General features: G+C 34.0%; 1 protein-coding gene across 1 annotated transcript in view; it reads right to left on the bottom strand.

Annotated features, from left to right (window-relative positions):
• Positions 1–24,878, bottom strand: part of LOC106063759 (zinc finger protein 236-like) — a 39,356-nt gene extending 14,478 nt beyond the window's left edge. Inside the window, exons 1-27 of the mRNA XM_056034493.1 lie at positions 24,791–24,878; positions 22,342–22,535; positions 22,008–22,103; positions 21,359–21,453; positions 21,016–21,220; positions 19,775–19,905; positions 18,904–19,031; positions 18,572–18,729; positions 17,712–17,834; positions 16,786–16,962; positions 16,190–16,420; positions 14,672–14,930; positions 13,938–14,132; positions 13,374–13,520; positions 12,648–12,897; positions 11,926–12,133; positions 11,179–11,259; positions 10,269–10,391; positions 9,916–10,011; positions 8,937–9,010; positions 7,750–8,249; positions 5,870–6,054; positions 4,677–4,875; positions 3,920–4,090; positions 3,663–3,805; positions 2,380–2,550; positions 1,932–2,039 (exon numbers count right to left, since the gene is read on the bottom strand). Of these exons, the coding sequence (XP_055890468.1) occupies positions 1,932–2,039; positions 2,380–2,550; positions 3,663–3,805; positions 3,920–4,090; positions 4,677–4,875; positions 5,870–6,054; positions 7,750–8,249; positions 8,937–9,010; positions 9,916–10,011; positions 10,269–10,391; positions 11,179–11,259; positions 11,926–12,133; positions 12,648–12,897; positions 13,374–13,520; positions 13,938–14,132; positions 14,672–14,930; positions 16,190–16,420; positions 16,786–16,962; positions 17,712–17,834; positions 18,572–18,729; positions 18,904–19,031; positions 19,775–19,905; positions 21,016–21,220; positions 21,359–21,453; positions 22,008–22,103; positions 22,342–22,535; positions 24,791–24,842 (4,500 nt within the window). The 5' untranslated portion in view covers positions 24,843–24,878. The remainder of the gene's footprint in view (positions 1–1,931; positions 2,040–2,379; positions 2,551–3,662; positions 3,806–3,919; positions 4,091–4,676; positions 4,876–5,869; positions 6,055–7,749; positions 8,250–8,936; positions 9,011–9,915; positions 10,012–10,268; positions 10,392–11,178; positions 11,260–11,925; positions 12,134–12,647; positions 12,898–13,373; positions 13,521–13,937; positions 14,133–14,671; positions 14,931–16,189; positions 16,421–16,785; positions 16,963–17,711; positions 17,835–18,571; positions 18,730–18,903; positions 19,032–19,774; positions 19,906–21,015; positions 21,221–21,358; positions 21,454–22,007; positions 22,104–22,341; positions 22,536–24,790) is intronic.
• Positions 24,879–25,439: the final 561 nt, after the last annotated feature.

Here is a 25,439-nt window from a genome sequence, read left to right as displayed (position 1 = left end):
TAAATGTTATACCAGTCTAAATGTTATACCAGTCTAAATGTTATACCAGTCTAAATGTTATACCAGTCTAAATGTTATACCAGTCTAAATGTTATACCAGTCTAAATGTTATACCAGTCTAAATGTTATACCAGTCTAAATGTTACTCCAGTCTAAATGTTACTCCAGTCTAAATGTTATACCAGTCTAAATGTTATACAAGTCTAAATGTTATACAAGTCTAAATGTTATACCAGTCTAAACGTTATACCAGTCTAAACGTTATACAAGTCTAAATGTTATACAAGTCTAAACGTTATACCAGTCTAAACGTTATACAAGTCTAAACGTTATACAAGTCTAAATGTTATACCAGTCTAAACGTTATACCAGTCTAAATGTTATACAAGTCTAAATGTTATACCAGTCTAAACGTTATACCAGTCTAAATGTTATACAAGTCTAAACGTTATACCAGTCTAAACGTTATACAAGTCTAAATGTTATACAAGTCTAAATGTTATACAAGTCTAAATGTTATACAAGTCTAAATGTTATACAAGTCTAAATGTTATACAAGTCTAAATGTTATACAAGTCTAAATGTTATACAAGTCTAAATGTTATACAAGTCTAAACGTTATACAAGTCTAAATGTTATACAAGTCTAAATGTTATACAAGTCTAAATGTTATACCAGTCTAAATGTTATACCAGTCTAAATGTTATACCAGTCTAAATGTTATACCAGTCTAAATGTTATACCAGTCTAAATGTTATACCAGTCTAAACGTTATACCAGTCTAAATGTTATACCAGTCTAAATGTTATACCAGTCTAAATGTTATACCAGTCTAAATGTTATACAAGTCTAAATGTTATACCAGTCTAAATGTTATACCAGTCTAAATGTTATACCAGTCTAAATGTTATACCAGTCTAAATGTTACTCCAGTCTAAATGTTATACAAGTCTAAATGTTATACCAGTCTAAACGTTATACCAGTCTAAATGTTATACAAGTCTAAATGTTATACAAGTCTAAATGTTATACCAGTCTAAACGTTATACCAGTCTAAATGTTATACAAGTCTAAATGTTATACCAGTCTAAACGTTATACCAGTCTAAATGTTATACAAGTCTAAATGTTATACAAGTCTAAATGTTATACCAGTCTAAACGTTATACCAGTCTAAATGTTATACAAGTCTAAATGTTATACCAGTCTAAACGTTATACCAGTCTAAATGTTATACAAGTCTAAATGTTATACCAGTCTAAACGTTATACAAGTCTAAATGTTATACAAGTCTAAACGTTATACAAGTCTAAATGTTATACAAGTCTAAATGTTATACAAGTCTAAATGTTATACAAGTCTAAATGTTATACAAGTCTAAATGTTATACAAGTCTAAATGTTATACAAGTCTAAATGTTATACAAGTCTAAATGTTATACAAGTCTAAATGTTATACAAGTCTAAATGTTATACAAGTCTAAACGTTATACAAGTCTAAATGTTATACAAGTCTAAATGTTATACCAGTCTAAATGTTATACCAGTCTAAATGTTATACCAGTCTAAATGTTATACCAGTCTAAATGTTATACCAGTCTAAATGTTATACCAGTCTAAATGTTATACCAGTCTAAATGTTATACCAGTCTAAATGTTATACCAGTCTAAATGTTATACCAGTCTAAATGTTATACCAGTCTAAACGTTATACCAGTCTAAATGTTATACCAGTCTAAATGTTATACCAGTCTAAATGTTATACCAGTCTAAACGTTATACAAGTCTAAATGTTATACCAGTCTAAATGTTATACCAGTCTAAATGTTATACCAGTCTAAATGTTATACCAGTCTAAATGTTACTCCAGTCTAAATGTGTTCTTCACCATAAGCACAAAATGGTCAAAGCTCACAACCATCAATGTATTCACCTGTTGCAATAATGTAGGGTCCAGGCTGGTCAACTGGAAGCCTTGGGTCAACTGACCCAGTGGTGCTGTGATGTGAAGCTGGATGGCACCGTCCAGCCCTTGTAGAACCTGTACAAGACAAACAAGCCAAAGAAGTCAATGTAAAGAAGTGACCAATGGAGATGTAATGAGATCATTGCAGTAGAGGACTCTCATCATCATTCAAACTTCATTAAATTGAGGGCCTGAGAAAAGCTCTGGACAGAAACGCTGCTGTTGAGCATGATGCACAGACGTCACCAGAGAACTAATAACTGAGAGTTGAACATTTGTTGGAAAATACTTCGATAAAGTTAAACCTATATTACCAATGTCTTTTTATTTTTAATCTAAAAATTCTAATGAGAAACCTGACTGAAGAATATGAACTTTCAAGCTGAACTAACGACACCAAACATCATTACATTACCTGAGACGGTAGCGTTGACCCATCATTACAGTTGTCACTGACAGCTAGTTGAACAGGCATCATTCCTGAATTCTGAAGCATGGATTGGTCCACGCTGATCACCTGACCACCTTGTAATGACTCTACAGACACTATCTGAGGAGGAAGTGATTGATTCATGCCCACTATTCGCTGGAAAAAACAGAGTAAAAGATTATATTAAGACTCTACATGATGTTTTCAATTGTTAATGCAAAAAAAATAATTCTTAGCAAACAAAATGTCATAAAAATAAATGTACTCTAACACTACTGTTGCAGTAACTTGACAGTAATTTTTTGTCACTATTGTATCAAATGTAATTATTCCCAAAGTTTTTATATTTCTTTATTTTACAAGGTTCCTCAAAATAATATTCTTCTAATAACAAAAGAAAATCTCAAATTAATATTTTTAATTAACTAATAATCAACATAATCCTCATAAGGGTTCTAATAACAAAAGAAAATCTCAAATTAATCTTTTTAATTAACTAATGATCAACATAATATAATAACATTAACATAATATTGATAATTATACTGAATGTACAATTAACATATATTTCTTTTTTTCTTTTGAAAATATTTCTAATAGGAAAATTTCACCTGATATTCTGACTTCTAAATAGATTTCAAAATGACTGATTTGGTCTAAATGTATGTAAGGGGTGCAGTAGCTGAGTGGTTAATGGATTGGCTTCCGAACCTATAGTCCTGGGTTTGAATCTCTGTGAAGAATGGGATTTTTAACTTCTCCATTGTTAGAGTGCCTAAGAATACACCCAAGTCTACTGGGTACCTGACTTTAATTGGGAAAAGGCAGTTGGTCGTTGTGCTGGCCACCCTGCTCATTAATCATTGGCCTAAGAAAAAAATGACCTTAACATCATCCACCCTAAAGGGGAACTTTGTAAATGTATGTTTAAGTGAACATTATAATTATTATTATAGCTTTTATATAGCGCTACTTTCATGCGTATAGCATGCTCAGAGCGCTATGGTCCAATCTCATTTGTGGACTAGTGGGGGAAAGGGGGTATGTGGGAGAAGGTTTTTCGTGCTGCCTTTAGGCGCTCAGTCAACACATCTCTGCTCGAGTTGTGTGTCGAACCTCAAGCCCCCTTCTAGGTAGCCAAGCCAAGCCAAGTTCAAGCGCACTTAGCCTCTTGACCACGCTTCACACCTAAGAAATGAATTTAATGAGAGAGTAGGGACATACTCTAAGCCCAATCAAACGCAAACCCTAGACAGCATTAAAATTACCTGGTTGTTCAAAGCTGTGTTCTGCACAGAGTTGGGAGTCTGGGTGATTAAAAATAAAGGCTGCAAGTTGTCACTCTGGGAGGAGTTCAGTAAAGGCTGAGTACTAGACTTGGACTTTTTCTTACTGTTAGTGACACCATCAGCTGTAAAATCACAACTTGGCTAAGGATCTTGTCGAAAGAGCTTGGTTTAAACAAATTTATCCTAGTCTTAAAAAAAAAAGCTATGTTATAAAATAGAAATAAAGAAAATCTTACCTTTGAAATGGGATGCCACATGACTCTTCCTGTGACCAGAGGTTCTGAACTTCAGATCACAGTGCATGCATTTGAATGGTTTTGCTCCTGTGTGCAGCCGCATGTGAACTTTGAGACTGCCTTTGGTTGAAAACAAAGAGTTGCACACATGGCACAGGAAAGATTTCTCCGCTGAAGATGATACAAGTGAATTTCATAAAAGCTAAAACATTCTTGCTTCAAATGATTAAAAAAAATCCTTATGAACCAACTGGACCGGCCATTTTGGACAAAATAGCTTGTTTCAATGCTGAATTGTATATTAAAATACAAAAATATTTAAAGATTTTAATGATAAGAGAAACAAGTTTTTAAAATAGGTCAAAGGCAGGCCCATAATTTTTTAATGAAAGGTCTGTACAGTAATTTATAAGAAATGTTGTTAGCTTGTATTTTCCAGTCCAGTTGTGACATGAGTGAGATGTTCTGCTGGTCATATTTGTGTTTATCAATTGTTGAACCACAAGATTAACTTCATTGTAACAACATTGTTGCAAGAACTGGATTCAATGGATTAATTGTCATTAGTTGATAGTTGTAGCATATGGAGGTATGCTGTTTTTGTATGGCCAAGTGCTTAAGTTTACTAAATTACTTTTACATTCTTTCTATGGCGGTAACCTGTGGGTTACCTTTCAACATCTTAGCCTGCTTTGAAGTGGTGTGACTATGTAGAAATACTATGAAGTAAAATTAGTTTATAAGACTTGTGCCATACCTGCTTTATGTGTCCTTACGTGTGAGTCCAAAGTGGACTTCACTGTGAAGGATCGATGACAAATCTCACAGGAAAAAGGTTTCTCCCCAGTATGTATTCGTAAGTGCCTCTGAAGATCGCTAGGCTTCTTGAAACTCTTGGGGCAATGACTGCACATGTTAGCGAAGCGCCCGCGGCGTATGACCTGATTCTGGAGGTCCTAAAATGAAAAAAAAACAAACAAATGTCATGATTTTTAGTACAACAACATAAGTCACATGCTTACAGTATTACAATGTTTAGATTGTAGAAATAGTTCACAAGTCGATGCAGACATTTTAACTCCAAAGAGCTCAATTTTAAAAAGTTAAATTTAGGGGACTGTTTAGGAAGTCACCAATGATAGTTGAGTAAAAAATGATACGGTTTTAGGATAAAGAAAGAAGTGGGTAAGTTTCTTTATTTCAAAATCATATTCGCCCTTAAAAAAACAGCTTGTACAAATTGTTACAGTGGTTTTTGTTGGTTAATAAGTCTGGATATTTTTTAGCAGTTAAATATGATGACCTAATAACCAATTGTACACCGGGGCATTAAGTATCTTGGAAATAGAATCCTTCAATTTTGAAGTTGAAACAATCAAACGAGAGACCAGCATTATACATCTTGTAATAACACACAAAGGGATTTAAATTCTAGAATCAATTCACAGCACTAGACTTCACATGAAGTTTGAACCTTAAAGACTCAATGAACTGGGCCACAATACAAGCTAATCTTATCTATTTACAGTTTTCCCAAATTCATATTGAAAAGTTGTTGAAATTTCGGGTACTAAATTTTTTATTAGTCATGTCCCCTTCTTTATTTAATCTTCTGTGTAGAAAGTTGAAGTTCCCAAAGCTAATGTGTAACAAAACATTCTGTTTATATTTTAACTAAAAATGCTATTTATATTATAAGGCAACTTTAACATGTGCATCAAATAAGACAAATATTCCTATACCTCTTGGCTATGTTAATTTATAACTATTTGTATTAAAAAGAATAATTTTCTTTTAAATTGATCAATCTTTGATAGTGCTAAGAGAACTGTAATGACAGCCATTTTGCTTTTGAAAACAGTTTAATCAAAACAAATGCTTATTGTATATTTCCTATTTTTAAAATGGTAAACCCAATTCAGTGGAAAGGAATGAGGAACAAGAACTCACCTTAGGGACACTGATGCGATCTTTTTCTGCTGTTGAGTCCATGTAGATCTTCTCTGAGATGGAGACTTGCTCGTCTGAGAACTGATGCTGGGCCAGAGATTTCTTCTTGGGCCCTCTTCTGGGAGCCCGATTCTCGTCATTAGTTTTGATGGGTATAACAAAGTGCTGAGTAGGCACAACATCACCTAAAACATGGGCAATGAAATATATATATCAGGAATAACATTAAGACTTGACATGCAGATTGTCACAACATTTACAGCAGGCTGTGGAGCAGGGTAATATGAACAGAATGTATTGTCAGTGTAAAATGGTGTTTTACCTGATGAAAGATGTTCTTTCAAATAATGAAGATTTTTACATCCTAACCCAAACAGGACATCAGGGGATGGCAGCAGGCAGGGTTGTAACCCATGACCATCAAAACAAAAGTTCAGAGCGCATACCACAGGATCAGAAAGCCATTTGCTTTGGCAATGTAAACAATGTCTTTATCAAATGACTATCATAAGGACAAGTAATGACCAACATTTTCCTAACAAAAAACAGTATCAGCTGGATGAACTAAGATATTCTTCACAACAATTAAACAACCAAGTACTTACTACACAGCCACCATATGTCCTCCCATTTCCATTTTTTTTTTATTATGGTAACTGACCATCATTATTTCAAGATAATTTTTTGTTTGGCTTTTCAACTGATAACTTTTAAACACAGTTAAATCTTGATGAGTATAATGAGTCTTTGATGTTTAAACAAGTGTAATTCCTAATCCATTCCTAATTTGTGTTCAGTTGAAATAAAATCAATATGAATCTCATAGAATCTGATCAGATAGTCATTGAAACAAATTAATTGGACAGTATGAGAATCTTTGCTCTATTAACTTCACAGCCAGTTGCAGGAATTTCCTGACTTCAAACTCTTGCCCAACTCTTCTTCCACCTACCCAAGATGAAGTATGTAAGCTAGTAGTTTGAATGAAAAAGGGAGGTCACTCGTGAAGAGCATGTAAGCTAGTAGTTTGAATGAAAAAGGGAGGTCACTCGTGAAGAGCATGTAAGCTAGTAGTTTGAATGAAAAAGGGAGGTCACTCGTGAAGAGCATGTAAGCTAGTAGTTTGAATGAAAAAGGGAGGTCACTTGTGAAGAGCATGTAAGCTAGGAGTTTGAATGAAAAAGGGAGGTCACTCGTGAAGAGCATGTAAGCTAGTAGTTTGAATGAAAAAGGGAGGTCACTCGTGAAGAGCATGTAAGCTAGTAGTTTGAATGAAAAAGGGAGGTCACTCGTGAAGAGCATGTAAGCTAGGAGTTTGAATGAAAAAGGGAGGTCACTCGTGAAGAGCATGTAAGCTAGTAGTTTGAATGAAAAAGGGAGGTCACTCGTGAAGAGCATGTAAGCTAGTAGTTTGAATGAAAAAGGGAGGTCACTCGTGAAGAGCATGTAAGCTAGTAGTTTGAATGAAAAAGGGAGGTCACTCGTGAAGAGCATGTAAGCTAGTAGTTTGAATGAAAAAGGGAGGTCACTCGTGAAGAGCATGTAAGCTAGTAGTTTGAATGAAAAAGGGAGGTCACTCGTGAAGAGCATGTAAGCTAGTACTTTGAATGAAAAAGGGAGGTCACTCGTGAAGAGCATGTAAGCTAGTACTTTGAATGAAAAAGGGAGGTCACTCGTGAAGAGCATGTACGCTAGTAGTTTGAATGAAAAAGGAAGGTCACTCGTGAAGAGCATGTAAGCTAGTTGTTTGAATGAAAAAGGGAGGTCACTCTTGAAGAGCATGTAAACTAGTAGTAGGATTAAAAAAAAGGGAGGTTTGATTTAAGTTGACAATAGTTTAAAGGCAAAAGTTTGATTTAGGTTGTTAGAAGTTATCTTACCTTGACACTCTTTTAAATGTCGCTTTAGTATTAGAGCGGTTTTGAATTGTGAATTACACATGCCACAGATGTATTCAATGGGCGTGGAGTTATGGTGCTGCTGACTGTGTTTACGGAGAGCCACACTGGTGGGGTAAGCAGTATCACAGATTGGACACAGGTGAAGATTCAGCTGTTGTGAGGCCTGCTGGATCTCAGGATGGCTGGAGCGCATGTGGTTCTTGAAGACCAAGGCAGAGCCAAAGGACTTGGAGCATTCTGTACACTGGAATGACTTGTCTGCGCTGTGTTTTTTCATATGTTGGGTCAGATGCATGGCCTGCTTGAAGATTTTATTGCAGATGTAGCAGCGGTGGCCCCTGCGACTGTTATTGGTGGAAACATTATGGGTCACCTCTGGTTGTATCACTCTGACACTTGACTGAACCAGGCAGTTGGCATCTTCAGCCTCATGTAATTCCTCTTCCAATTGTTCCATTTGGCTGTTAGGTACCTCATCGCTGAAAAGTAATAAAATAATTGTACAAATGCACGAACAAGTGAATAGACATATCTAAACAAATCTGGCTACATCCAAATCAATGTTTAGTAAGCTCCTAACAAAAGAAAACAAATTTTAAAGATTTTATTTGATTGTCAATCCATGATTATTAATCAATGATCATCAGAAAAAAAAAGTTTAGTATTTTCAATGGAAGTCTTCTTTTGTAAAAAATAAATAGAACACCAGTTTCATTATTGTAATAGGTAATCACTTAGAACAAATTAACATCTTCTCACATAGATTTATGAACAAAGTTGTATGAGCTTGAAAAAAAAAAAGTGTAATATTTAAAAACATTTTCTTAAAAATATTATACACCTCGTTATATTTCTTTTTACAAACTAAAAAAAAAAAAGATATTGGAAGGCTATGTAATTTATAACTAAAACAGGGCTGCCACACAACAGGCTTAAAACATCCCAGGTGAGGGTCTAAAATTCCAGATAATTTATGTGAACACAAAGGGGAGCTAAAAAAGAATATTCTATTATATCAGATTACAGAATTTGACTTTGATAAACAGGTGCTCAACAAGTCCAACATGAAATCTATTTCATTGAGTGTGTCAATGCCAGAATTGACCAGGAACATAACATGGCCTTAGAAAGTTAAGAATGTAGGATAGGAAAGTTGGTAAACTCACGTGATAAAAATCTGCTGTTGCTGGTCAAACTTTAGGGACATTTCATCAGTTATATTATTTTTCCAGTTCCTTGGCTTAAAAGAAAATAAATAAATGTATAACAATTGCACTGTTAGAATTTGAGCTTCTATTGTAAACACAAAGCTACAAATCTATACATTGTCACTTTAGGCATTGAACTTAGAAACTCAACAAAAAAATCTGAACTTCTAACAAATGTAATTTATATCTTGCACTTATGGTTAAGACATCAATCTCTATTAACTTGTACATGGTAGCCTAGTTTTTTCCTACTATGTCTAGTTTCAATATTAGACTGAATGTGTACAATGCACTGCTACATTATTTTGTGTGAGCATACAATTTCAAAACCTTCAAAAAAAAACTTCTTGGACCTAAGTCTCAACTGATATTTAAGTCTTGGAACATAAAAATTAATTCTGCAGCTAAGATCAACAAAAAAAAACAACAACTTTGACTTGATGTATTTGTTAGAACAGTGGTGCCCAACCTCATACGGCCTGCGGGCCATTTTAATTTCCGACACTCGTGTCGCGGGCCACATTAATGAAAGATAATAAAAAAAAAAAGAAATAGAGACTAAACCATTTTAAATAGTTTTATCACAATCCCATGTATGCTGTAGATTAGTGTAGATCTACTTACACCCATAAGTCAATATGCAACAATGGTTTCAGGCGTCTTGTAACTGAAAGTTTTTCCACTAAATTAAGTTCTTGTAAACATTGTGATCATACCCAGCAATGGTTTTCGCATATGTGCAAGGTTTTCAACCTTTTTTAATTTTTTTCTATTTCCTATCTTTTGTGCTGATGTTTTGGCGGGCCGGTCTTAACTACGTCATCTGGCCCGCGGGCCGTAGTTTGAGCATCACTGTGTTAGAACAATTGTCTTAACAACACTGTCACTGGCCTATATACTTCAAACAAGTTTAACATTCTAAGGAAAGCAATCTGACCTGATATGTAAACTGTGTTGCAGTGGAACCGCTCATAGGCTGAGCCAATGAAGAGTTGACTAGTGGGTTCATTTGGCTTTCCAAGTGTACTGTCACCTGGCAATTTATAGAAGACACCATTTCAGCAAAATGTTAAAGACAAAATGTTTTACATGCAAATTATTTTATTTATTTGGTTTGTTAACTATATTCCTTTTGATTACATCCTAAATTTTTGTATTGTGTTTAACAAATGTTCACATATAAATTCAAATCTGCAATAAATAACTAAAGGGATGTAACTCTTGTCAATGCACATGCTGCAGTAAGAACACACAAGCTGTAATAAGCACTGGAAAACTGAGTTATCTTACCCTAGGGATAGCACCATCAGACTCTCTGTTCATTTTCTCCTCTTGCATGGTGGGCTGGTTGCTCTGTGTGGTCAGCTGGACAAATGGCTGCTGGTTGACCAGAGTAAAGTGGGAGCCTAGCATCTGAAATACACAGGAATTGGTCATACCAAGAACTTAGTCCAACCTAAAACTTCTATAGTTTGACAATTTCCAATTAACAATTCCAATTAATCTAGGAAGATTATGGCAGTTTGACAAAATAAAATCACATGATCATGAACTCAACATGCATTTTTTTCAAAGCCAAGAAGCTATCAAATGTTGGTCATTTTGGTTTTAGATTTCCACTCAATTTCAACCTTGTTCCAGGTCAAGATTGTTCATAAATAAAATCAAGCCGAGTTTACTGATAGTTCACCAAGAAAATGATATTTAACTGTATAATGTATACTGTTGTATAATGTATAATAAAATGTTACAAGAAGGAAAGAGATAGATCTATACAAAATTTAACGACAGGGCTAGAACTTTGGTGGATGCCCTGAATTTTACAAAAAAAAAAAAGAACAAGAGGGGCACCAATAGCCATAATAACATGTATCAGTAACAAACACAAGAAAGCAAGACAAAAAACTTATCAAATATGGTGTGGAAAAGAAAAATAAAAAGAAAGAAAAATGTCAAATATAATAAAAAGCCAAGGTTGAAGTTCAAAGATAAATATAATGACTCAATGAGGTGAAGATGTAATACTACTGCATTCCTTCAAACAAAATTTCATAAATCTACAAAGGCCCGTTTTCAATGGAGATGAAACAAATGTACCCAAAACATAATCAGGGATGCCATCTCTCCACCCACTAACACTTTGGATCAATAGAGAGATGAAGAGAATTGAGTGAGAAACAGAGCACACCCCACCCCTTACCTGTTGCAGGCTTGAGTCTATTGACATGGTCTCACCACTCACTCCCCCTGTCTGCAGGTCAGGGTGACCCAAATCCACAGACTGAAATGAACAGAAAAAAAAGTTACTGATGATTTTCAATTTAAAGTAGATTGCATCTTAAATAAACAAAATGTAAAAAGCAATGATACTGTTTACACACATGGATGGTTGATAATAAAACATACTAGTTACTTCAAAATATTCTGGTTTATGTGATGACAGAAAGGTTTAAGCACTTAGAATTTATATTTTTGGCAAAGACTGGGTATTTTGTGTCACCCTTAAATATCTATCCAGTTCAACTGGGTAAATAGTTAGTGTTTTAAAAAGTAATGGCAGTTGTAGGTAGCGCTGGCCACTTATTTTGTCCACAGAGCTTCTAAATTTAGAAGGGAAATTGTACTATGAAAGCAGAGCTTGTTTTCAAGGAAAAGCTATAGAAGACAAGGTGTATTCTTGCAGTCTGTAGTGAATGAACATATGTTGGTACTTTTATTTAAAATGAACAGAAGTATCTTACATTTGGTCATCATGTTTGTGTATTATGTATTTTATTATAGCTAATTAAATTATGCCAGCAACTTTTAAAAACCAAATAAAAATACACTTTATCAGTAATTTTTTGTTGTTATATTGTTCTTAACAATTAAACTGCAGTCTTGAACCCCAACTATTGTTTTAGTCATGAGCTTTATTTCATAGTGCCCCCCCTCCCCATTTTCTGACCTGGAGGTCAGGCTGTGTAACAGTTGTAGTGTGACCAATCTCATGCTCCTGGAGCACATCCAGGTCTGCCAGGGCCTGTGCACCAGTCAGTCCATCTTCCTCCACAATCTCAGCCTCATCATCGTCTTTCACGTCTGCTCCATCTCCAATGGTGACAGTTCCCTCCCCTTCCTTCACAGTTTGATAGTGCTGCATGGCGAGTTCATGCCTTCAAAAAAAAAGTTGAACATACAGTATCCCTGCTGTATTTTGTAGTTAGTATTCACCAGATTGGATTTTTTTTCTCATAATAATAATAATATAATAATAATAATATAATATATATATCACTGTTAACACAAACATAACAGGTTCAAGGCGCCATGAGAACATAACAGACATAAAAACAAGAATTGAGATGGCAAACTGATCTAAGCTGTAACTATGCAGGCCTTAAAATTTTCTTGAATGCAATGAAGCATGCGGTTTGTCTGAGCCCAGTGGGGATTGAGATCCTAACATTTGATCCATGTACTGAAAAAGTCACCTAGCCATAATTTTTCTGGGAAAAAAACACTGAATAATATTTTCTCTGCCCAGCACAAATTGTGTACATGCTGAACTAATACTCAGTCTAAGCTTTTGGGCCTTGGAAAATTTAATACTTCCAACTGTAATGTATATATTGAGAGAGACATCTACAAGATCACAGTTTCAAATATTCCTCTACAAAAAATGATTACCTGTGTGTCTTCATGTGCTTTTTACAATTCACAGATGTCTTGAAAGTCTTCTGGCAATAGGGGCACATGAACGGGCGGACTTCACTGTGTGTAGACATGTGTCGTTTGAGGCTGCCGCCCGTTGTGAACATGGCATCACAGACTACACATTTGTAAGATTTCTCACCAGAGTGGGTGCGGGAATGGGCTTTAAGCACTCCGCTGGAAACAAACGACCTTTGGCAAAGATTGCACCGGTAAGGTTTTTCACCTGGAATGATAATTACAACAAAGGATGAAAATTCTCATATATATATATATATATATATATATATTAAATCAGTAACTATATATTAAAACAGTAACTATATATTAAAACAGTAACTATATATTAAAACAGTAACTATATATTAAATCAGTAACTATATATTAAAACAGTAACTTAAGAACAAAATATTTGCTCTTTAAAACAAAAAAAATTGCTATAAGAAGAAAAAGTAAACAATATTCAAAATATCACAATGCCACTAAGCCGATATTTTCGTACTTGCTTAGGACATGAAATAAATTAAAAGAATCTAAAAGTGAATTTGGCCGACGTCTACTGAGACTATGTTGACAAGAAAGGAGGAAAAAGTACCTAAAGACTATGTTGTTTACAAAGTTATGCTGTTGGGGGGCAAATGTGCCTTTATGGTAAACATGAATAGGAATTACACAAAATCAAAAAATGTCCCTAATTTTCACCTGTATGTGACCGAACATGTTGCTTTAAGTGACTGGACTTTTTGAATCCTCGACGGCAATGATGGCACTTGTATGGTCTGTCAGGATGGCCACTCTCACTCGTAAATGGTGGAAACATGGAGTTTCTCGGGGCTTGTTGGATCAAACCTACACATACAGACAAGACATTTTCTTCTCTTGTACTTTAATAATTCAAGAAATGGTTAAAAGCTAACAGGTAGAAGTTGTCATGGAATTCACAATCTATTAATAACATTATGCTAAACAATGTGTCCTACTATAATTATTATACTGAGTTTTAGCAATTTTTATTCTCAGAGATAGTTAAAAAAAAAATGGGAGCAGAAAGACATTTATTTAGCAATAACACTGTTTTGATTATCAAAATTAAAATATGAAAATATTATTGGGGATATAGTTGCTTTAAGATCATTCCATTTTCTAAATGGTCAAATAGTTTTGAAATCTCCTTTATATTATTCCACCTTTTTTTTTTAAAGATATAACATAATGTTGACATCATCTTAAAAGGCAATAAATGGTAAAAATGATACATCATCATACCTGAATCTGTAATAAGAATAGGCTCCTGGAGAGGAATGTCTGACAATAAAGAATCATTGCGTGCCTCTCTTTTGAACGATCGGCGAGGCCGAGGGGCTATGTCTACATCTTTAAAGTGTGACTGTATGTGTGACTTGCAATGAGCAGAAGTGCGGAATTTTTTATCACACTGAGTGCAAGCGAATGGTTTAGCACCTACAAAAAAATTATTCTTCTATTAGAAACTTTTACTTATAGATTTTACAATTTAGTGTAACAAAAAAAGCAAAATTTCTTAATTATAAACAAACAGGAAGGTTTACTGTAATGATGTATTCTAAAAGTTTTTTTTTTGGTGTTATTTGAAGGATCCATAACTATTCTCAATAAGGTATGAGTGACTTTTCACTAGGTACTAAGAATAAATATTTAAAAACAGCATAACAAACATTAATAAAAATAATTATAATATATATATATATATATATATATATATATAATAAATCTGTAAGACAAGATATCTATTAAGTGATGATACAATTTCAAATGAAAAAGTAGAAATAATTAAGTTATTGATCTACGATAGAATAAACATCAAGATATTGAGTAGATTTAGAAAGATAGAAAAGATTGAAGAAAAAGGAAATGATATCAACAATAGGATAGCAAATACAGCATAAAAGCACAAAGACATGGGTTCTCCTTGGCTTTCATAAAGGTAAAAAGAGCTTATAAGCCGAGCACTTTCAACCAACCTGTGTGTAAACGTAAGTGAACTTTGAGGCTGCCTTGTGTAGAAAACATTTTGCTGCACACCTCACACCTGAACTCTTTGACCCCCGTGTGAGTCTTGATGTGTGCTGTCAGGGTGCTCTTCACAGCAAAGGCACGGAAACACTGTGTACACTTGTAGGGCTTCTCGTGGGTGTGGATGCGTATGTGGCGAACAAGGTCACTGGGCTTCTTAAACTCTTTACTGCAGTAAGTACATTGGTGCCACCGGATGCCGTTTACCTAAAACAAACAAAACCATACATCTTTTAGGATGAGATAAAAAAAAATTCTTGTAAAAAGACAAAAAAAAAAAAAAAGATCAATGTCCCAGGCCAGCTCAATGTCAATTAAGCTTGTGAATCTAACATATGAAAAGATAGAATGAATAAAAAACATGTAGGTTTTTGCCTCCTCCCACCTTTAAGATGAAAAATTGATGATTTTATTGTTTATTAATGCCTATCAAGACTTAACTTGTCTTAAATCCAAATGGTAGTCAATTAAACAACAAGAATTTATTTTGTCAAAAATGTTCTTCTTTGCTTATGTATAACAGATCTTTCATGCTAAAGAATGTTCAGTGTGTTCTGGTCTAACCTCTTGTGTGGGGAGGAGGTATCTGGGTTTAAGTTTCTGAAGTTCCTTAGGGTCTGACCCAACAAAACTAAGCTGGAGTCCAACCCCAATTCTAATTTCCTAGCTTACAGTGTTATTCCAGCTTGAGCCCCCTTGATAAGTAACTAAGCGGTTGATGGCATTCAACCACACATTGAGTGTTACACACATGCATTGAATCAACAACCTACTAGACTAGACATCATTGAAAGACTTTTCCTTTGTTACATTCACTGAAAAGATGTTACAGAGGGAGAATTATTTCTATTTGATCCTCACTTACACGTGACGCAGTTACTGGAACTAGGTGACAAATAAAAACTTTTCTCCCCAATGTTACGGAAAAAAAGTCACTTGTTTGATAGAGTAGACTAAATACAGAAATGAGCACTTTAGTTTAGAGATGGTAAAATGAGTGATGTGGCACACAGAATTATGAGATTTCAGAGAAGAACACATAAAAGTAACAGCATGTGCTCAATCTAGTATTAGGACTGCAGGCATAAATATTAATTTGTTATAGTTAGATGACAATATTTGGACTTAGACAATCACCCTTCATCTGTTAATAAATTATAGTTAAGTACATTAACTCGTTTATTTTTGTTTAACCTGTTATAATTGAACTGGCATTTAATATGTAGTAAAGGGTAAATACAAATTATCCACAATTACAAAGCAAGTAACAACAAAAAAAAAAACAGGATAATTAATAACAGTTTAAAAGCAATGAATCATATGAGTAAAAAAAAAAATGTTTCTTTTGTACAATTAACTGACCGACCCACTTTGGGCTTGCTGGAATACATTCAGTTATTAGCAAGGCTGCATGGTATTAAAGTGTTGAAGGAAGAACACCTCAGAGAGAAGATCAATATCTTTACCTTTCTAATGTAATGCCTCTTCAGCAGACCTGTGGCTGAATCCTGAATGGTCATGGTCCCCAACCTGGTCAAATGTCCACCAGATCGAAGACCACCTGTCCCAGGGAGGCCAGACCTGGAGGATGTCATGTTAACCAAGCCGGATCCTTCTTTATCAGTGTCATGGTCATCCTCCACCGTATTCTGGAGACCACTGTTCTCCAACGCTTGCTGTAAAATATCTGAAGCTCCCTTAAGACGGTGGATAAGAAAAAAAGCATTAACATGTTGGTTCACTGATGAAATAAGTATTGATTTATTGCTGAGCCAGAAATCTTTTTAATATTAACCATAAAAAACAACAACCATCTAAACTTATAGAACCCTTATCTATTCTAAAATCAGTACATGTAGAAAAATAATTATGAATTTTAATTTGTCTATGAAATTAATTCCTGACTTGGTCTTCATTTTATTTATGTAATATTTTTTATTTTATAGTTATCTTTTCTTTCCATATGAAAAAGACTTATGTTTACGACATGATTCCTCTAAAAGTCCTAATGCTATAACATATTTGGTTGTGTAGAAACCAGCTTTTAAAGTTTCTCTCTAACCTGATCCAGTGACCCATGAATACCATGTGAATCCACCAGTGAACCACCATTAAGACCTGCTTGATCCAAACCCAGGACCTCCTGCATCATAGAGGAGTCACTGATGTCTTGCAAGTGGTGTAGTGAGTGCGACTGCAGAGGCACCTTGATGTCCTGGACTGTGGCTTGATTTGAATCCTATAAATATGAAAATGGACATCTTAGGATAGAATATTCTCTTGTAAAAGAATCTAACAAACAATGGCTACAAAAACCTTACTGAATCACATCAGTTTGATTCATCTTTACAACTGAAGTACTTTGAAGAAAAAAAAAAAGTTTAATTAAAAAAAAAAAAGCAAATATATAAAACGAGTTAATTCTTTTCTTTTATCATCTTCAATAGGTTCCTTTTGTTAAATATCCAGATTTTCCCCCTTTCTTTGGTTATGAACGAGTATGATGTGTTTAAAGCAGGGTACCTAAATTTTCTCTATTACCATTTTCCTATGGTAGTGACTTTGGATAATAATCTCTAGATTTCTAATTTATGAATTTTTAAGGGTGTTATTTGTAAAATTTTGTGTAAATATGGATAAACATCATACAAAATAATTTATATTTAATTTGGATTATAAAATATTTCCTAGATCTAGTTTCTAGGTCTTGACTAGGTTTAGAATTGGTGATTTTTTAAAATTTAAAATAATCTGGGTTCCTATAAAAATTAATTTGTATTATATAAAAAGGGCATTCATTTCCCTTCAATTCAATATTTTATAACATTTTGATAACAAACAAAAAAGTTATAAGTTTAACAATAACATGGCAGTGCACTAATATAAGTAGAATATAGAAAAGACATCTTTAACCTATTATTACAAGTTTCAAAATGAAGTCATTTTATTATCAGTATAAAAGCTATGATCCCTAAAGCTGACACTTACACCTGGATCGGCATGAACTCTGCTGATATGAGCATTCAGAGAGCCCAGCCTGCGGAACATACAGCTGCACTCAGCACATTCAAAAACCATTCCATGTTCATCTTTGTTTAGCGTGTGAACTTTCTGGAAACAATAAGCAAGTATGAAAAAAAAAAAAAAAAATTGAACATTTTAGTCTAGTCTATAGTTTTATTGAACTCATTTTTTTTCTTTTTGGCTTGATGAGATTGCCCTTTACTTTAACCCAATAGCTCCTATTTCCAGTTAGGAAAAACACTTCCCAAGCTTAAGCAAAGAGTGGTAACCGAATTTTAAAAATCCTGAAAAATATTTTTTTTGAAAAATAATCAAATTTGAAATCTAATACTGATAAATTAACAAACAATAAAAAATAGAACAATATGTCTAGTTTCAAAAAATATATACTTTTAATACCTTGGGATATAAAAAAAAAAGCTTCAAAAATACAAATTTTCCCAGGTGGGGGCTTAAACACTAGGGGCTATGGGCCTGCTTGTTTGAAAAATTATTTCTAGCTACAAAAATCTTTCTGATTTTACTAAAAATACAATTGGTAAGCTCCACAATGATTTGTAATCACGCTTGCAACGAGACTAGAAGAAATCTTTTATTTAAAAAGTTTAAAGCAAGTATATTGAATAGGGGATTTTAGAAACATTCTACAACAGTTTCGGACAAAAACGAGAATATGTTCACGACTACGGAAAGAGCTAATAGGTTAATAAATATTGCCGTGATACATCTGTGCTGACTCCCCCAGTTAACAGTAACCATTAATTATGTCCTCAGTTACCATTTCATTACATCTATCTAGACGTTTCCATCCAGACATTAAATACCTGGATGTGGGACCTTAAATTTCCCTTCTGTGCAAAGGTCATGGGACAAAAAGTACAGGTGTGTGGCCTTGCACCAGTATGTTTGGTCATGTGCATTTGGAGTGCACCTTTTTGGTTGAAAGATCTGTCACAAGTGTTACACTTGAAGGGACGTTCACCTGTGGAAAAAAAAACGACTGATATATAAAGAGAAATGTTTATTTGTTATCACAAACTCTCTCTCACCTTTTGCTTTAAGGATGTTTTCTTTCTTTCCAACAAAAGTTATGATGAGTTAAAATTAAACGCATGCTCTGTAACCTGTATTATAACAATGTGCAAGTGCTACATACCTGTATGAATTCTCTCGTGACGCTCTAATTGGCTGGGTTTCTGGAAAGTTTTCTGACATGTGCGACACTTATAGCTATATCCTGACCTGTCTACATTTCTCTTGTAATTTCTGTGATGCAATGATGCTCTGGAATAAACAAAATAGAATATAAAGATAAATGAAAGAAAAAACAAACTCATGAAAGTATCACATTTCCACATAATATATCAAAATATAATAAAGTAATCCTTTAAAATGTATTACTTACTTTATTATTTATGGTGGGATGCATGACAGAGATGCAAAAACTGCTTATTTACCCATAAAGGGCCTCGAATTCGAGACCCGACTCAAGCTGAGTTGTGTTTGCTGAGCACCTCAACCTTCTCGCAGATACCCCTCCCCACATTGGTCCACAAAAAAGACTGGACCATAGTGCAGTGAGCACTAAATATACATTGTACAAAAGTAATTTAAAAAATGAATTAAGGATCCATTCATTCAAAATCTAAGTTAATCCATTTTTTTCTTATCTCAACTCATTGTATTTAGACAATTAGGCAACAATAATTTAGATCTGTCCTAACTAAAGGAACATAAGATTAGAGAAAACTAGTTAAGTTTTCACACTCAGTCAGATGAAAATGTTTACATCCTAGCCAATCCTCATACAGGATGGCCACAGGCATGGTTTAATTAAACTCAAAACCATTGTGTCAACAGACCATCACACAAACAGCCATCACATATTTAAGTCAATTAGAACCATGCTTACTTAAAGGAGTCCAAAATACAATTTTCTTTTCTAAATATATATTCAAGTATAAATATCATGTTTCTATTGAGTCAGGTCTGGGTTAAGATAAAAAAAAAAAAGATGATGCTTTTACTTGACTCTGTAGTGTTGCTTCATGTGTTCTTTCAATGCTGACATCTTGCTGTACTCTTGGTTGCACTGCCGACACTGGTACACCCGCATGCCTTCTTGTCTATGTTCCAACATATGTTTGTCCAACTGATGCTGTGGGTTTTAAAAAAGTTTACAATGTTACTACACATAAAAATACAGCTACCCAAATCTCCTTATCTTAAAGAAAAGTTTCCTTCCAAGCAGCAGATGTTATGGCATGTTTTGTTGTGGCTAAGAATTTACCAGGATCTTATGCAGCCAGCACAATGACCTATCAGATTTGTTTTAACCCCTCAAAAAATAACAACTACCTAATTCAGTACCATACTTCACTCCTAAATTCAAAACGTGTGCGTGTTATTATGATTAAATCTAAATCTAGATCAAGTAGATGAAGTAGATCTGAAGTGAGTGTTACCGATCCAGTGGATCCACTACAAGCTAGATCTAAGATATAATAAGTAGATCTAGTCCTGTATAATAAGTAGATCTAGACTCTATATACCTAATAGCTATAATATGTTTTTTTTTAATCAATAGTGCTTCGCTATTTTTCTTCTTATTATGAATACGGGAATCAAGAAATCTTTTTTTTTTTTTTGCATTCGACTTTTTTAAGCTCCAAAATAATAAATTTCTTATGAACTGTAAAAAGTCACCTTGGGGTAATAGCTAAATGAATGGTACCAATCCGCCGATCCCACCACTCTCGCGTTTTTCATTTCTAGACTAAATCTTTCAAGAACCAATCAAAGTATAGATCTGGGCACACAACGTGTTCACCCCACCTTTTCTGTTTTCTCCCCGCCCATTGGATGGCTTAGCGTGACCTCCATGACCGCTCGTAAGCTAGTCAGTCTAGAGTGGAAAAAAATGTTACGAAATGCGGAACAAGTTAAATTTGTATTTGCGTACTGGCGGTCATTTTTTGGGAGATTTTGCATAACAAATACGCATTTTGTGTAACAGTAGGCAGGTCTGATTTATTTAGAAATGTAAAAACTGTATTAATATGTATTGTACTTACTAAGTTTCAAGAGTGTAGGATTGTTTGCGAAGACAATAATTTCAACTTAAAAAAAAACAGCCAATTTTACAGGTCAACACATTTTACCGTCACTATACTAAAGGTTCCACATCGACTTTTAGACAATGCATTTATCCGTTGAATTTTTTTTTCTTTTAAAATAATATTTAACCAACTTCTAGCACTGCACTGACCTGCAAGCTGAACTCATCCCCACACTCTGGACACATCAGGCTCTCCTCCCTCTCATGCATCATAATGTGGGCCTTAAGGCTGGCCACACGAGAGAACTTTTTACCGCACTCTGGGCAAATGGGTTCTTTGTCTGGGCCAACATGGGTGGCCATGTGGAGTAAGAGGTTCTCTTCAATGTTAAATGAGACGCCACACTGGCTGCACCTGCAAATGATAAGAGACAGCTGGTCATGGGTGTTCTAAGTTTATTTCAGTTCTACATTGTCAAAGAAAGAAAAAAGGGTTACTTAAAGGTTATTTTAATCAAGTAAAAAAAAACAACTATTTAAAACAATGAATCACCTAAATGGTTTGTCTTCATCATGTGTCTTCAGATGTCTCTGCAACTGGTTCCACTTAGTGAAGATTTTATCACAAAGACTGCAGTTAAATGGACCCTGAAAAACAATTTGTTACAAGTAATAGTTTGAGCTTGAATATTTTGGACTACAAATTTCTTAAAGCTTTCATTTCAAATGGTGGCTGAGGATCCCAAGTTCAAATCATGGTGAAAAATGGGATTTTTATTTAAACTTTAGGGCACCTCTGAGTCCACCCAGCACTTATGGGTATCTGACAAAATTTGGGGGAAAGTAAAAGCAGTTGGTTGTTATGATGGTCACATGACACCCTCATTAACCATGGGTCACACAAACAGATGACCTTTACATCATCTTTCCCATATATCACAAGGTCTAAAAGGGGAACTTTACACCATTTCAACTGAAATAAGACATAATGCAGGCCATAAGACAACCCTAACAACCAATGAAGCTAGAAACATAGCCTTATATCATCTGCTCATAAGGTCACAAAGGAAAAACGTCACCTTTTTTTTTTTTAAACTTTGATATTAAATATAATACTAAAATTAAACCATTTCTCTACTTAAAAAAAAAAATAATTAAAAAATTGTAAAGCTAATGATATTTATTACTGAATAATTTTTCACCTTTCCTATAGGAGGCTTGACATCAAGAGACTGCAGTGACGATTGTTCACCAATCTGTTCAATAATGGTAGGCTGCTCCAAGACAACTTGGTGACACTGAACAGAATTTTTTTTTTCAAACTCATTAGACAAGTATTCTCCTAATGCTTTGATACTAACAATCAATTGCAGATCTCAGACTAAGTTAAGAGGACTAAAAGGTCTAATATTAAAATAAAAATCAACCCCATACAGGTCATCCTTAACAATTTTTCCAAACCTAGCTGAATGTAATGCCAATAAGAAAACAATCATATTATAGTAAGAAACAAATGAATAGGTTGCAAGGGCTCACATTCTGTAAGTCCAAAGTTCCATCCGGTAAAGTCTGGTGAACTTCAATGGACCCACTGTCAAATATTTGAGAGGAATCAAATAACGAAGGGTCAATGAAGGCCACAGTCGTGCCATCTGGAAGAGTTTGTAAGCTGTGAAGACCTTGAATTTGTAGACTTGGATCTAAGTTGACATGGAATATGTTATGATAATCTGAAAAAAAAAAAAAGTTTTTATGGCAATAATATCAATTAATATATGTATATAAATAGACTCAAGAAATTATGCTTTTTTAAAAAGCATCTTTTGTAAATTACTAAATATTCAGATATTCAGGACAAGTTCATCCGTGTTTCTCAAAGGAAAAGCAAATAATTACTTGTAAAGAAGAAAAATAGTTTTTGTGATTTATGCAATGACATAACTGACATTTATTTTTGTTACTCAAATAGGTCTAAGGGATGCAATATATATCTTATTTATTTATAGCTAATAGTCTGGGTTTTTTGTGTTGTTTTTTTTTTGGGGGGGGGGGGTCATAAAAGTTCATCAAAACTAGAATATGGGTTAAAAAAAAAAGGTTTTGGTGACACAGGAGTCATCACACTGCAATTTTCCACCTATAAAGTTATTTTTACTTGCATATTACTTGTGGTGACAAAAGGAAGAAGAGGGAAACTTAGATAGCCTGTAGGATAAACGAATACATTGAAATTAAAAGCAGAACATAATGGAGAAACATGATTGTACACTATCCTTGTATGCTCTGACTGTGATGCAGCACAAGACTTAAAGAATAGAAAACTTTAAGAAGCTTCTGTCAAACAAAGACATTAAACAACAGCAAAAAATGATTTCAAATATCAGCTGGGTTTTTTATAGAGAGAAGTAAATTTCAGACGTTATTACGAAATGAAGCTCGTGCATAGCGGCGAGGGATAGCAGCTGGGAAGGTTTTGAACCCTGTTCCATGACAGTGTGCAAACCAAACGACAAGGATGTCACCATAGTTTACTCAAATTCCTTTTACACCATATGTAATATGAAATTACCTTTTTTTTTTAAATGCACTGAGACTCTTCAACATTACATAAATAGAAGTTGATTTTAATCTATAATATAGAAATAAAGCTCCGCTTTCACACCTTGCAATCTATAGGGCTAATGGTGTAAAGGAAAGGTCCTCTGTTTCTGTGGCCCTTATTCCCAAATTTTTTTAATGCGGCCTTCTATACTAAAAGGTTGCCCACCCCTGATCTAGATCTAGATGTAGGGAATGTTACATGTACTTTGTAGGCATCAATTAGATTTCATATAATTAGAATCTATAAATTTTAATTTTAGGGAAGACTCCTTACTCTTACCTACTCTTGTAGAATTATTCAATTGTTAATCATAATATACAAGTCTGAAACCTAGACCTAAATGTGCTAAAAAATAAATCTATCTATCTATACTATAGTAATCTATACTAATCTATAGGCAGTGTCAGTATAAAGTATAGATAACTCATAAAGCTCTAGAATCTAAATAATAAAATAATAATAGAATTTAATTATTAATTTAATAGATCTACTATAGTGTCTATAGTCTAGTTTAAAATTTAAATCTAATAAAACTAGATTCTACTGCAAGTGTATTGACAACTAAATTGTCTAAATTACTATGACTATCACTATGGCATGGATCTAAATCTAATAAATCTAGCTTCTAGAACCTATAATATAGTATTAGTATTATTATAGAATATTGATCTTAATTTAGATCTAGCTAATCTAGATTCTAGATCTACTAATCATAATCTACTTCTTAAGTTCTTAGGACTTCTTCTTCTAATTAATCTAGATTCTAGATAAAAGATCTTTAGAATTAATCAAGATGAAGAGACGGGGGATCAGTATGAATACTATGATGAAAACGTAATGAAACTGAAATTGAAGGAAGATTGGTAATAATACAGATCTAGAATCTAGACTCGTAGTACTAGAATCTAGTAGTAGTACTCTGATTTACTAGTAGGTCTGTTATTTATTGTTCATTTTTATTTGTCATTTGTTATTCAATTATAAATAGAGCCTTGGCCTTAGTCGGCTTAGTTAGAGGGGAGATTTTTATATTCAATTATTGTAGAGTAGACTCGACCAGTCACTAGAACTAGTGTATAACTGTATATATACAATCTACATGTAGTATGTAGACCCTCGATCTAATTACAGAGTTAATTCTTTAAATTGATAGTATTGTGAGAGCTTGACAAAATACAAATTTCGTAACAACACTAATGACAGTAATGATACCGAGTAGGAATATTGATATGATAGTATTCTTACGCCTCCGGAACCTTTCTCGGCACAGGGGTGAGGAATGTAGGTCCCGATTCATGAAAACAAACGCCTCTAAGAAGATAATAGTTGACCGTTTAATCAAAATATTGTGGATTTCAGTTCTATTGTACTAATAAAACATACCTATAACATTCTCTACTTGAATTTGAGGAAGAGATTGCCCGTCAAGGGACATTTTTTCACAATCAAATCGAATCCAATATGGCGGAGATTCCTGGTTATGATTTGAAACTGAGGCATTGACACTTGCAGTCGATTGGTCGAGAGAAAGCGAAAGTAGACAATTCCACGTGTTTTCCCCCTTTTGTTTACAATTTGCTCCAAAAATATCCATTTTTGCAGGCTAGTGATAATACTGCGCTAAAATGACAGTCATCAAGTATCTAGATCTAGTACATTAATCCTTTTAATTAGATCTAATATTTCATTACCGGGCACAAGGACATAATTTTGGAACTGCATCACATAGATCTAATTGTTTTTATAAAAATCGGGGTTTTTAATGACTCGCAAGGAAAAGGGATCAAAGAGTTGATGTATATAATATTGTTACCAGATGTTTTAAGTCGCGTCTTCCTTGTAACTATCCAACTATTCAATGCGGGAACCTCACTTATAGATCTAGATTTCTAGATCTAGATCTCTAGTTAGAGGGGTGCCAATAGATTTTGAAGATAGATCTAAGTAGATCTAGATCTATGATATTCTTGAAATTTTCGATTAAAAAAAATTAAAATCAGGAAAATATATTTTAACTAACAAAAATGTTCAT

The sequence above is a fragment of the Biomphalaria glabrata genome, chromosome 7 (genome assembly GCF_947242115.1).
Source record: "Biomphalaria glabrata chromosome 7, xgBioGlab47.1, whole genome shotgun sequence".
Taxonomy (NCBI): domain Eukaryota; kingdom Metazoa; phylum Mollusca; class Gastropoda; family Planorbidae; genus Biomphalaria; species Biomphalaria glabrata.
The sequence above is the reverse complement of the archived record's forward strand: the minus strand, read 5'-3'. Positions and strand labels throughout refer to the sequence as shown.